This window comes from Cydia strobilella, chromosome 5, assembly GCF_947568885.1.
Source record: "Cydia strobilella chromosome 5, ilCydStro3.1, whole genome shotgun sequence".
In the NCBI taxonomy this organism is placed as follows: domain Eukaryota; kingdom Metazoa; phylum Arthropoda; class Insecta; order Lepidoptera; family Tortricidae; genus Cydia; species Cydia strobilella.
Genome location: NC_086045.1, coordinates 12,417,041 through 12,430,250, shown reverse-complemented (window position 1 = coordinate 12,430,250; position 13,210 = coordinate 12,417,041). Strand labels below are relative to the sequence as shown.

Below are 13,210 nucleotides of genomic sequence, written 5' to 3'. Positions count from 1 at the left end.
TAATTTTCATATTTAAAATACGAGTAGCCTAGCAACAGCTAGGTTTCGAGAAATCGCAAAGTTTCATGGTGTACGATTGTTTCAACGTTGGATAACTAACCCTACCTAATCCAAAAAGAGCTTATTATGTAGGTTTTTGGTTAGTAATTATTAAAACAAATTAATACACAACGATTCTTTTATTTTAATTAAGAAATCTCACAATAAAAGTCTTGAGTGGATCTTATCCATAAACGGCAATATGCACAGCAAATGTATTATTATTATTTCCTTACTCAAAAAACTTATATATTAATTATACATACAAATTCCATACAAATAATTATTTACAAGCCCTTATCCATGAACTTTAAATTCACAATTGATTTATAATTGGTCTTAAATTGCATCGAGAATTAAAATTAAACATCGTTTACGAATAAGGGCAAAAACACTTGAATTTATGTTTAATATTGTCCATAATTCATAATGATGTCCAAATATGATGTAATAATAATTTAAAAAAAAAACAATATTGATAGGTACCCTGTGTCAAAAGGGATCGGCCCTCAAATCCAAACACTTTTTAAACTAAACATTATTTGTACCGAAATACGTATATTGTGATTTCTATTTTATTAAAAATAAATTAATTTTCGTGTACTACATACTTACGTCATTTATTCTTCTATAATACGAACTCTTAACTAAAGCAGATATTTTTTACATTTTCACTTTATGACTAAATTAAATAACGTAAGCATAGTTACATTTTTGAAATCACTATTTTAGCGCTTTATATGGACTGTTACATTTTAAAAGCAAAATGTTATTAACTAAATATGTTTGACACATTTAGCGATAATTCTTTTTTTTAAGCAATGCAGCTTCTTTAATATGGAACAAGACAAGAACTGTGAATAAAATGTGCACTAAACCCGTGTTCAATTTATTTTAAGTTTGGCGTTATTTTTACGCTGTTTAACAATTATCCTAACGTTTGAATGGCTATTTGCCTTAAACATCCATATTTCAAATCCATATTTAGTAGATGCATACCTATACAACTGGGTCACTTCGATGCAGAAGGTACTTTTTGAACACTAATACAGCGACTTTACAATTTACGAATGTCAATACGTATTATTCTAAAAAAATTATGGGTGTTATCAAAACAAATGAAGCCATAATATTAGCTACATAACAACTACTTGGAAAATACATGACAAACACACAAAAACACGAGTTTCGGCATTTAGGCTCGTATTCAGAAACTGTACATTTTTTTTAAATTCAAACGGTATATTATTTACATAATATTCTAATGTAGGTTAAACAATAGGAATTTATAGAAAACAGAGCTGTACAATTAAATATACTTTTCTATAATAATGATTTTTTTCGAAGGTTGTGTTTGATAGTTCTCATTGTCTTTAAAGTAACGCGTTTCTTCGGTCTATTTTCTTGCTTTGGCTTGAGTTTCTTAAAACTATAATTGTAATAGTTGACCTACTTAAATATTACCACAAACAACAAATTTGAAAGGTAATTTAATGCTAAATTAATGGCGTTATTATTTAACGTCTGTCCAATATAACAAACCGTTGATAATCGTTTGTCCCTATCTGTCATTTTGATATTTCTGTTTGTTAGAAAAAGACAGACATAAAGGTTTGTAAGAGGTTGCTAATTACTTATTTTTATTCGCGTCCTGTAACTAAATTGGTAAAAATGGGACTGTGATTTATGTCTGTTTGTCAAACACGTTTTCATTACATTATGTCATAATAACACAGTTAAGTAAAATCTGTTCTATCCGTAAATCCAAATTATGAAATCGTAAATGTTTTTAAATTTCTTGCTTGTTAGTTAAGGTCAATAAGGATAAGTGTGGCTGCCGGGTTGAGTGCGGCTGGCCTTCAAATTGCGACCTGTTTACACATTGATTATAGTGTTTATTAAGCCAGGAAATGAATGCCCAAAAAAAGTTATAGAAGGAAATGCTTGGAACACAATTTTTTCGAACCTTTGTTTGGACTAGTTAGGAGATGCACATATCAAAAGTCCCCTGCCGTAACCCTGATGCTGGGGGGGAGAGGGGGGTTTGAAGGTTCCATTTTTCGGTTTTTCTATTATATCTCGAAAACTATGCGTCTGAGCTACTTGGCCACTTATACAAAATGAAAAGAGATTTAATTTGTTACAAGTTTTATTAGGTCAAGTTTTTGATATCTTGTATAGTTTTTTAGATACCCGCTCTTGAAGGTTTATTTAGGGCTCTCATTTTTATCTTGATTATCTACATCAGTGAAGCTGCTAGGCCGGGTTTGGTATCGTTTTCGTATAAATCGGGGGTGCTGAATTCATTTATGGTATCAACATTGACACCATTGCTAAGTAAAAACAATTTTTTTTTTTAATTCCTCTTAACGCTTAAACCGCTGAACCGATTTCGTTGAAATTTCGTACAGAGATGGTTTGAGTCCCGGGACAGTACATAGGATAGTTTTTATAACCAAAATATTTTTTTAAGGGTGTGAAAATTGGGGTGGAAATTTGTATGGGGAATCAATAACCGCTGAACCTATTTAAATAATATTTGGGATGGTCTACATGTTTGATTTAGTTGAAAATAATACCAAACATGACTTCAAACCTAAATTTAAACAGTATTAACCTCAGGAATTCAACTTCGGCGAAGAAGCTGAATTCCCCTCACACCAAATTTCACACCTTCAAAGTATGATTTTTGAGATAAAAACTATATTATATCCTGTCTCGGGACTTAGAACATCTATTTACCAAATTTCAACTAAATCGGTTCAGCGGTTTATGCGTGAAGAGGAGTTAAAAAAAAAGATTTGTTTAAAATTTATATGATTTTACTTCGGAAATGTGTCAATGTTGATACCATAAATGAATTCATCACCCCCGATTTATACGAAAACGTTACCTAACCAGGCCTAGCAGCTTTACTGATGTAGATAATAAAGATAAAAATGAGAGCCCTAAATAAACCTTCAAGAGCGAATATCTCAAAAACTTTACAAGATATCAAAAAACTTGACCTAATAAAACTTGTAACAAATTAAATCACTTTTCATTTGGTATAAGTGGCCATGTCGCTCAGACGCATAGTTTCCGAGATATAATCAAAAAACCGAAAAATTGAACCTTCAAACCCCCCTCTCCCCAGGGTAACGGTCGGGGACTTTTGATATGTTCATCAACAAAGCTACGAAGTCAAAAATTGTGTTCCTAGCATTTCCCTCTGTACCTTCTTATTGCTTGGCCTATATAGAGTGTTCGTAGCAAATGCATAAATGAACTCGAAAATCCAAATTTATCCTTATGGACCTTACTAGTTTTAAATACCTTTCTTTTAGCATTTAATGCTTAAAAATAATTAGGTAGGTCTATCAATATAAAATTAAAATTACAACAAGACACCCGTGAACTATTTTTATAAACTTTGGTGGTTAGTGCCACTGGATTATGACTAGAGATCATAATATGTTTATGTTAGAATGCCTTCAGTACAAAATATGAACCATTTTATTTACTGGACCTAACCTGCAACAATCAAACAGATGTTAGATGCAACAATAACAATAGTTACTTATCTAATTATAACAGTAAAAACATTTAGATCATTATAATCTATAAATTGTATATACAGATGTCAATCACAATAAAAAAAAAAACACGAGTCCCACGTTGACCAGAGTTGATCATCGTTGATTTTTTCATTGTGATTGACATCTGTAGGTATATACAATTTATAGATTGTAATAATGTGGTACGTCCCGCAATAAAAAAGGAAAATATATCAACATTTATTTAGATCATTATTGTATAGGTATAATACCAGCAAATGTTCGAACGGTTTGATTGAACGGTAATAGTACCTACCTACTAAATTGTTTTTTTTTAATGAATATATAAGATAGGGGTAATGAACCCCGTCCCGGCTCGTCCCTATCACGTTTGTAACCGCTTTGAGTTAACGATTATTGACATTAAGGTTTAAACAAAACCTAAATTTCATTTTAGAATTCTTATTTATAAAACCTATTTTTCATTCAAAATCGCTCATGAAAAAGAATTAATTTCTGAACCTGATCAATCAAACCACCAGGAACGATCTCAAAGTAAGATTTATTTATAATTAACTAAAGGATTTTGTGTAAATATGGATCACCTTGTTTAGTACAAATATAAATTTACAGAGGGTCGTGAATGTGGACCAAATATATACGGAAAATAAAGACACATTTAGATGCGTTAATGTTCTTGCTCATAAACAAATAATTATAATTATGTAGAATGATATGAAATAATGCATTTTAAATTATTCTCCTACCGATTGCAGCAAACTAAATATAACTAGCATGTTTATTTTATGAACTTACTAACCCAAAATATACACATAAGTGCCCATTGTATAGTAGTACTAGGAAATCCACAATTCGAGTTAATAGTATTTGGAAAATTAATATTCCTTAAAATACTTGTTAAAGTTACAAAATAGTGACGTTAAAAAATACACCTGGCATGCCTAAAAAACTGGACAACTGATACATGTTGCTAAAGGGACATGACGACAGTAACAACAACTGGCAAAATATTACCATGGTCCATGGTCCACATCACAAGCTTAGTCCATATTTAAACAATTTCCACTAACTGCACATCATAATACTCGTAATCTATTCTAGACAATATTGAAATTTAAATGATACTGTGTTTCGAGACGGAGACGGTATATTTCTTTCACAATGAGGATTTTTTTTACCTTTTTTATTCTCTCAGTTGACTTATAATACTAACATTTGAGCTAGAACTGGCAGCGCTACCATGGTGATCGCGGTGTACAAATTTGCCCCTGTGAACAAAATAAATATGAATCAGCTGGTGTTTCATGGTCACATTTTGTGCGCTTCAATGTCGAGTAAAATTCACTTATTATCATGCTGGGTCAAAGAGTGACATTTGTTTATCATGTCAAAGAGTGAAGTTTGCTTAATTAGTGAGATATATTCTATTATCAGAGTTGCTCTGATGCGGTTGTTGTCTTGCAATATTAGAAACAAATCTTAATGACTCACTGAAGTAACAAATTTTAATGACTCTCGTCACATGCACGTCTCGTCAAAATGTCACGTACAGTATTTTGTTTATCATCTTAAGATGTAAATGCTTAGGAAAGCAAGGACATACATTATTCAATCACGATGAGCGTGGTAATTCCAATATATCTATATATATATATATATATATATGTAAAAGACTGACTGACTGACTGACTCACTTAAATCAACGCCCAGCCCAAACCGCCGTCTTGGACCTAGAGAGCTGAATTTTTCAGTGGGTAGATTTTATAACGTTAGTATCCACTAAGAAGGGGTTTTTCAAAATTGATCCCCCAAGGGGGTGAAATGGGGGTCCAAAGTTTGTATGGGGCTCAAGTTTTATTTTAAGCTATGAATTCAAACCTTGGGTAAAAAATATATTATTAAAGAACAATAAAACTACTTTCAGCGTTTTTGAAAATTGAAAGGGTTGGAAGTTTGTATGGAGATCAAAAATTTTATCAAATGCGGGACTTAAAACTTTGTATAACTATGTAGAAAGATATTTAATTAAAAGAGAAGAAAACTTATTTCAGCATTTTGAAAATTCATCCCCCAGGGTGGTAAAAAAGAGGTTGAAAATTTGTATGGCGATCAAACCTTTTTTTGCGTACAGGACTTCAGTCTTTGTATAAAGGCATAATATTAGAATACAAGAAAAGTAATTTAAGCGTTTTTAAATATTCATTCCCTAAAAGGGTTAAAAAGGGGTTGAAAGTTTGAATCCATTACAAATGCTTTGAAACTTCTTAGAAAGGCATTGTATAATATATAAAAAAAAGTTATTTCAACGTTCTTAATAATTCAACCCCTAAGGGGGTTAAAAAGAGGATGTAGTTTATATGTAGTACAAGTTTTCGTTTAAGCTAGGAACATGAAACTTGGTAAAAGGGCATTATATTATAATAGACGAAAACTGATTGCACCGTGTTTGTAAAGTTTGTATTAATAAAGTTTGCATCGGGAGCGAACATTTTATTTTTAATAGTGGACTTGAAAATCTAAGTGTTGAGAAGGATTATATCGAGAACAATTTTTTTCAGTTAGGGACTTGAAACTTCGTACTTTGTGAAAGACAAATTTCATGCGTTGTATAATTATTAACAAATTATTAACCGTCCCTACTGATATCTTTTGCTGCATAATGTTACAAATCCACGCGTACGAAGTCGCGGGCAACAGCTAGTTATTCATAAACGTCAGTCAAATACCTACCGTTTGATAATCGTTTGAACCCAATCCATCATTGTCACATTTCTGTTTCTTAGAAATAAACAAAATTCAACAGACGTTTGCAAGAAGTTGCTAATTTTAACGAATATGAGGGTAAAAGTATAATGAAAATAATAACGAATAGTTTACATGTTTATCGTAACCTACTTTTACAATATTAGTTATTTATTTATTTTAATCTAATTTTAAATATTCTGGCTCTCATTTAGTTAGTATACTTCAGTTTAAAATCGTGATGATCAATAAGTTCTTAAGCATTAGTACTTAGGTATGTACAAGAAATTACTTATATATTATTATCTTCATTATTTGCGATGGAATGTGGTCTATTAAAATATATGATATATATACCGTTCAAATAAATGTACGAGTATATCAAGGTCAGTATCTGTGTTTATAAGATGAAAAATCTGTATTTTAGTCCTATTACATTTAACCGGTAATGTATATTAACAGTTCACAAAGCAGTATCCCTATCAAGTTTATTTAGAGGATAATAAAATTAATCTGCGTTTTATTGTCTCAATCTACTAATTGGATGAGCGAAATTTACACTACTTCGCTGTACATTAATTAAGGGTATTAAATATCTTAGCAGATATCAATTTATACTCTGAACTATAGTCATCTCTTTGTTCTAGAATAAGGCGTAGTGTAAAAGAACTTGTTATAGATGATGATTTAAGGTTTCTCGGAATTTATCTCTATTATACAAGTTTCATATATATAATATAAATGATCATTGACAATGACATTGACTGACAATCAATATAAATATTTATATATATATATATATATATATATATATATATATATATATATATATATATATATATATATATATATATATATATATATATATGTGTGTCGCTTTCAAGCAAAAGGTACCACATGTCGCTTGCCATAAGGACGCTCTGACAGGTTATTCGTATAAAGATACTCGTACAAGCAAATTTCGTGCTTATGGTAAGCGACAATGTGGTACCTTTTGCTTGAAAACGTTGTATATATATACGATATACAATATATGTTTTAACAAATTTCAAAGAACGAACTAGGTTTATCCAAAGTGGCCCTGACCTGGAAGATGCCCGGCAAGCGGAAACATGGTCGCCCTAAATCCACTTGGCGTCGTTCTGTGGAGCAAGAACTGGGTGTATTGGGGATGGGGTGGGAGGAGGTTACCCAAGCTGCCCAAGACCGTAGTCAATGGAAAGACAAGATTCGGGCCCTACACCCCAGCAGGGGGTAACAGGAAAAGAAGAAGAGAAGAAGAACTAGGTTTATCAACCATCGTAATTTCTCTCAGATGGAGTTGCTTGCAGAAGCTTAGAATTAACATTATAATAGGTTGCTGGTATTTAGCTTATAGGCATACCACTCATACCTGTTATACATTTACTTGTTTATGACTATAGATAGGCTTTAAAAGTACTGCAACGTAGTTTTCACCCATTTATATCCACATTTTAAGTTTTCCCTTCCTGCCCTTTCCTGTTCGACTGAATACATCGTGTTTTTATTTCGCACGCACACGAGTATATATTATGACATTGTGTTATCGAGATAAGCTAGTACTTATTGGAAGGCCGATTTTGATTGAAGAATTTGTTATGGTTTTGATCTTGTTTTGATACGAACTCGACGATCGTCCTGGTAATTAGTGCTCATCTCACTTTAATTTCATTTGACATGTACCAATCAGCGAGATCATTGTCAAGTTCGTATCAAGACAAGGTGAAAGCTGTAACAAATCATTAAATCATAATCGGCCCCAGGGTTTCTAACCTTTCCCGCTCCTGCTACAGTTGTAAAAATGGTCGCGCGTAAGTATAAGAATATCGGCGTGTAATGAAATCTAATGTTTGCCTTAGCGACTTAATTGTTTAACTCTGTTTTAATAAAGGTCCGAGCTATCAAAAACTATACCACAAGTGACGTCAAAGTGAATATTACGAAATGTTGCTGATTTTCAATAATTGAAATGCTAAGATCTTATTTTCTTGCCAACCCTACTGAAAATATTATTTGATAGTAGAAAAAGAAAAAAATCTTAGTGTTAAAAAAATCATTTAATCGATGACATAGATGAGAGAGATATATTTATTGTGGTCACTGGATTAGGCAACATTAACTTTTGACAACCAGAATTACCGCATAATGTACAGCGTCATCTACACCATCGTTCATATTGAAGCACGAATACTTAATCTACTACAATTAATTAATCGTTACGGTAGCAGTGAAAACTTACGTGTTGAATTTTTTCTATTAACTTAATAGTAGTTTTCTAAAAGAACATTTACCTTTTGAACCAACAGCTGCGGCTAATTGCATGTCCGCTGCCGTAGGCATCTCGGGAGTTGTGCTTATAGGTCCTGCAACAAAACAGCTATTACTACTTCTTTCAATATGACAAGGTGGGATTTGTCTTGAACGATTGTCCACAGCTAAATTTTCAATGCTATTTCCCCAAACCAATTGCCATTGTATTATTTGAAAAGTAAATTAGTGTAATACCTCGGGGATGCTATCGAAAAATGTGTAATTGAAAAAAAGTTGATCCATCATAATAATCTTTCTTTGAAACAGACCCAACATTACGTCACTTGAACCAATCGACGTAGAAGTATATGCCTTGTTGACTTTTAATTTAGGATCGGCAGTGTGCCTAAAAAAATGTTTTTCTGTCCGACCCACCGATATTATGTTTAAAGAATTTTTCGTACTACAATGGACTTAACGAAGCATAAAATTATTCACGAGGACTGCCTGCAGGAAATGTTTCATCTCAACTTTATACAGTAAGATAGCCAGCTGTGTATACAAACTTTCTGCTGATAAAAAGCTTAAATGGCCGTCTCGCAAATTATTCCGGAAAATTGTTATTTTCATGCCTACGTTCAAAAAAATATTTCCATCCCCTATTCTTGCCGGGCTCGGCCTTTAATGACGTTCGTCGACTTATAAAACGGTTAAATTGCTTGTTTTAAATAAATAAACAGCATTGTGTTTGTCTTCCTGTATTATTCTTTTCGCAACCGTTTTAATATTTCGCTTGCAACTATTCAAAGTAAATTTCTATATTATTGAAGAAATTTCATAAAATCTTTGGTATAAATATTGTTTTGCCTACTTTTATTTTTCCTTGATCTATTATGTCATTAGCAATCTTGTTACTAAACCATACATTTCAAAGGGGCATAAATTTAATTCACTCTTTATTGTCACTGGAGCCCCAAAGGTATAGTTTCTCACAGCCCTTAGCAGGTAACTGTCGGGTTGTGGGCGGGACTTAATTTTCACAAGGCATTAGCATGTCAATCTTGGGACTCCGGCAATATCCTGTCGAGTCGACACGTGTACAATAATGAGGCATCTTTTTCCTAATTTTATGTACCTACTCTTGTTAAAAGTTTTTCTTTAACCGATTTTTCATTAAGTAGCTAGAGGTATAATCAGAATTGTGTTTTATCAATGTAAGCATTTTTCTAAATTACCTGGGTAATAAATGGCTTCCTTCCGCACCGCGTATTTCGCTTGCGGTATCCTCAGAGTACAGATGAACTCAGCGGGCGACGGCAGATCCTCATCGCGTAGCGTCACTGATGCCACGGCCGAATACCTCCCGTTCACCAGTTTAAGGTCTCTAGTGACGCCATCTAGTAACCTGTAACAAAAATATTTTCTCAAACATGCGTAGAAATATTTATCGTCATTATAAATTCGCAACTGTAGTAATTTGTAGTAGGTAAGCGTGCTGAATATTGGTGTCAAATTAAATTAAATTCGCAATTATTTGAGCCTCACCTCACTACAACCCTAAAATTAGTTAAAATTACCTTTTACCACCGCATAATTTGTATTCCATGGGACCGGTCTGTTAATTGCTAACCTACCGATGTATCTTTGACCTATACAAATAAATATACTTACCAAAGTGCAGGACTGTTCTGAAGATTTCGACTTTTGTCATGTAAGTAGTTCGATTATGCTAAAAGCTGATTTCAATGTTTAGGAAACAACTATAGTGCAGCGATTTAAACATTTCGCTGTCAAAATCTGTGCAATCTCAAACATAGGGTATGACCAGATTAACCAGTCATTTGGGAATACCAGGTGCAAACCGCAATGCGGCTAGTATATGCATTGATGGCTTCTAACACGGCAAAACGACTACTAAGTTCAGGCATGTCCAATTCAATTCAAAATCCCCGCTCCAACCGCATGTTAAACGTCGGAGGAGGACAGGGCAGGTCAGCATAATTTTGACGGTTACAGCGTTTGGTAGGAATTAGAGAGAAATCGCGAAAAGGAAATTTTAGTGTTTGAGGTTAAGCGGACTATAGATGGAACAGCTCAGAATTGAACAGAATTTATAATACCTAATTACAGCAGAGTGCACTTTCTAGTTTCAAGACACGTGCGATTGGTATTGATAACTACTATAAACCATTCGGTTACGCTTAAAATTAGAAACATGTTTTTAAGTTCCACATGTTTATTGTTGGCAGTGTTATCAAAAATTTTAATGTGTCAATCAATCTTTTGTCTTTTCATCCAAGATGCTACAGTACAGTACCGGCCAATAACATATCACCTTTGAGTGTTTTTGTATGAGCTTGTATACTTGTAGAGTAAACAATATAGGTTAGTTTGTAGATTGCATATTTTACTAGTCATTTTATACAAATATAACATTATATGCAATGAAATACTGTGAATTACAATAGGATACTCAGCATATTACTAAAAAACCTCTAGTAAAAAAATTACGTTATTGTTAACGTCTTGTTGTTAACATTTAAAAAAAACCTGTATGAAAAAACCATTATATGAGACCAACTTTTCTTATGCCTAGACTACTAAGCAGTGAGGTGGAAGTCACTCACAAATAAAAAAAAAAGTTATACCGTAAAAACATGGAGTGATATTTTCCTTATTATGTGATCCAGGCGCATTACAGGTAGCTGTTGATCGATGGAGGTCAAAAAGATGTTATAAGCAAAGGTATTTGCTTAATTGCGAATAAACAAATCTGTGCAATATTAATAGGTCCGTTTCAGCGTTGACGTCGGTGACGTCACTATAAGGGTCATTTTTTATTATGTCATTTTTTCATTTTTCTCAGATTTTGATAAATTTGGTGGATAGATAGTTCCTTATTCTGTACAACATAAGCGCAATTTCACTGTATGTCATACAAAATCTTCCACTGAGTCACGGAAAACGTATGGAATTTTCCGTAAATCAATGAGAATTTTCATACATTTTTTTATCCCAAATTTGGATTTTGTGTTTATTCCGATCAGAATAAGTACCGAGCTTTTCAAACCTACCAATTTTTATCAAAATCTGTGAGAAATGAAAAAATTACAGCAAAATAAAAAATGACTCTTTAGGTGACATTACGCCGTTAGGGCCTACACACAATTAGACGTTACGACGACGCCGCAACGTGCCACAGCACGTCGTCGTGACGTCTAATTGTGTGTAGGCCCAACGGCAGTAGCATAACATCGTCGCAACAGTGGCTTTAAATACCTCTCAGGCGTTGCTAGCGTAAGATTGGGTGCTGGGTAGGCTCCCTCTGCAGCACAAATGACGTTCACTGTGTCGTCATCAGTCTTGTTCTGGATTAGGCGGAAATTTGTCTCGGGAACTGAAAGAAAAGATAACAAATTAAAACGTACAAATATGAGGTCCCAAAAAACACATGAAACACATGAAATTGAAGTATTTAAATGACGGTATTATAAGTATGGTGTAATAGCCTCGTCCCGCCCACCATACTCAGTTTAAGCCATTGAAATTTAAACAAAGTTATTTGAAATATAGCGTTGATTTTCCTTTGTTTCACATTTTAAGTAAAAAAAAAGGTTTTAGTCTAACCTCAACCTTTTCAGGCTTTTCATTCATAACTTGATAAAAATGGAATATATGTCCTCAAGAAATCACAATGGGCAGGACGAGGATAGGTAATAATTTTGCTGACTGTACATAAGTACTTCATTATTAGCTCTACTAATAAACCAAATTTACCAGTCCCGAACCGCAAAAAGTTAACTATGTGTATTATTTGGTGACACGCCTAATTCGGTGATAGAAGTTTTGAAGCATGACACCCAGGAAAGCTAGTGAATTAGGGCCTCACGGCTTGACGGCTGCGGCGGCTTTGCCGTGAGGCCCATTTAAAAGGCCCTAATTTCTTTCTAATTCTAAAATAAAATACAAAGTACCTTTATAAATAAAGAAAGAAAATATTTTGTGGACCATGGCTTTTACAGTGCATGCGGAGCTGGCTCGAAACAAATCCGAAGCTTTTAAAAATGTTTATCTTTGGACGTGGAATTGTAACTAGTTGAAATTCTTATAAGACATGCCATGGATGCAGACGCCTTTTGGTCTTGAATAGTGCTTAGTGTAATTTATTCTAGTGTAAGGTTTAACGGCGTTATTCATATATCGGCTTCAGACCTGAATTAACTATTAAACACAATCTGTCATTTTGACATTATTTATGTAATTTCTCAGAAAGGCATAAAACATAAATTAACTAAATGAGACTTGTATAGTATTATGAATAAGATAGTGAATTGCTGACAATAATTTATCACGCAGGTAAATTGTGGTATTACCTAAATATCAAACTTTACTTTCGAATATATTCAAATAAATCTCAATTTTAAACCTAGTTCGATAGAACTGTAGAGTATGGATAGATTGATAACGTATCAGCAAACATGGACAGGTATTGGTATTTCAATTTACTATTTTCATTACCATAATACGTAAGGTATAGCAAAGATAGATATAACTCCGTAATAGATGGATACAATCTAAGGAAAAACCGTCCCTCGAAAATC

At 33.2% G+C, this 13,210-nt stretch overlaps 2 protein-coding genes across 2 annotated transcripts in view; both read right to left on the bottom strand.

Moving 5' to 3' along the window:
• LOC134741698 (uncharacterized) overlaps window positions 1-13,210 on the bottom strand; it is a 491,852-nt gene that overhangs the window by 176,919 nt on the left and 301,723 nt on the right. The gene's annotated exons all lie outside the window — the stretch shown is intronic.
• LOC134741692 (uncharacterized) overlaps window positions 3,349-13,210 on the bottom strand; it is a 61,376-nt gene continuing 51,514 nt past the window's right edge. Inside the window, exons 3-7 of the mRNA XM_063674569.1 lie at window positions 11,889-12,006; window positions 9,845-10,014; window positions 8,651-8,722; window positions 4,775-4,864; window positions 3,349-3,552 (exon numbers count right to left, since the gene is read on the bottom strand). Of these exons, the coding sequence (XP_063530639.1) occupies window positions 4,797-4,864; window positions 8,651-8,722; window positions 9,845-10,014; window positions 11,889-12,006 (428 nt within the window). The 3' untranslated portion in view covers window positions 3,349-3,552; window positions 4,775-4,796. The remainder of the gene's footprint in view (window positions 3,553-4,774; window positions 4,865-8,650; window positions 8,723-9,844; window positions 10,015-11,888; window positions 12,007-13,210) is intronic.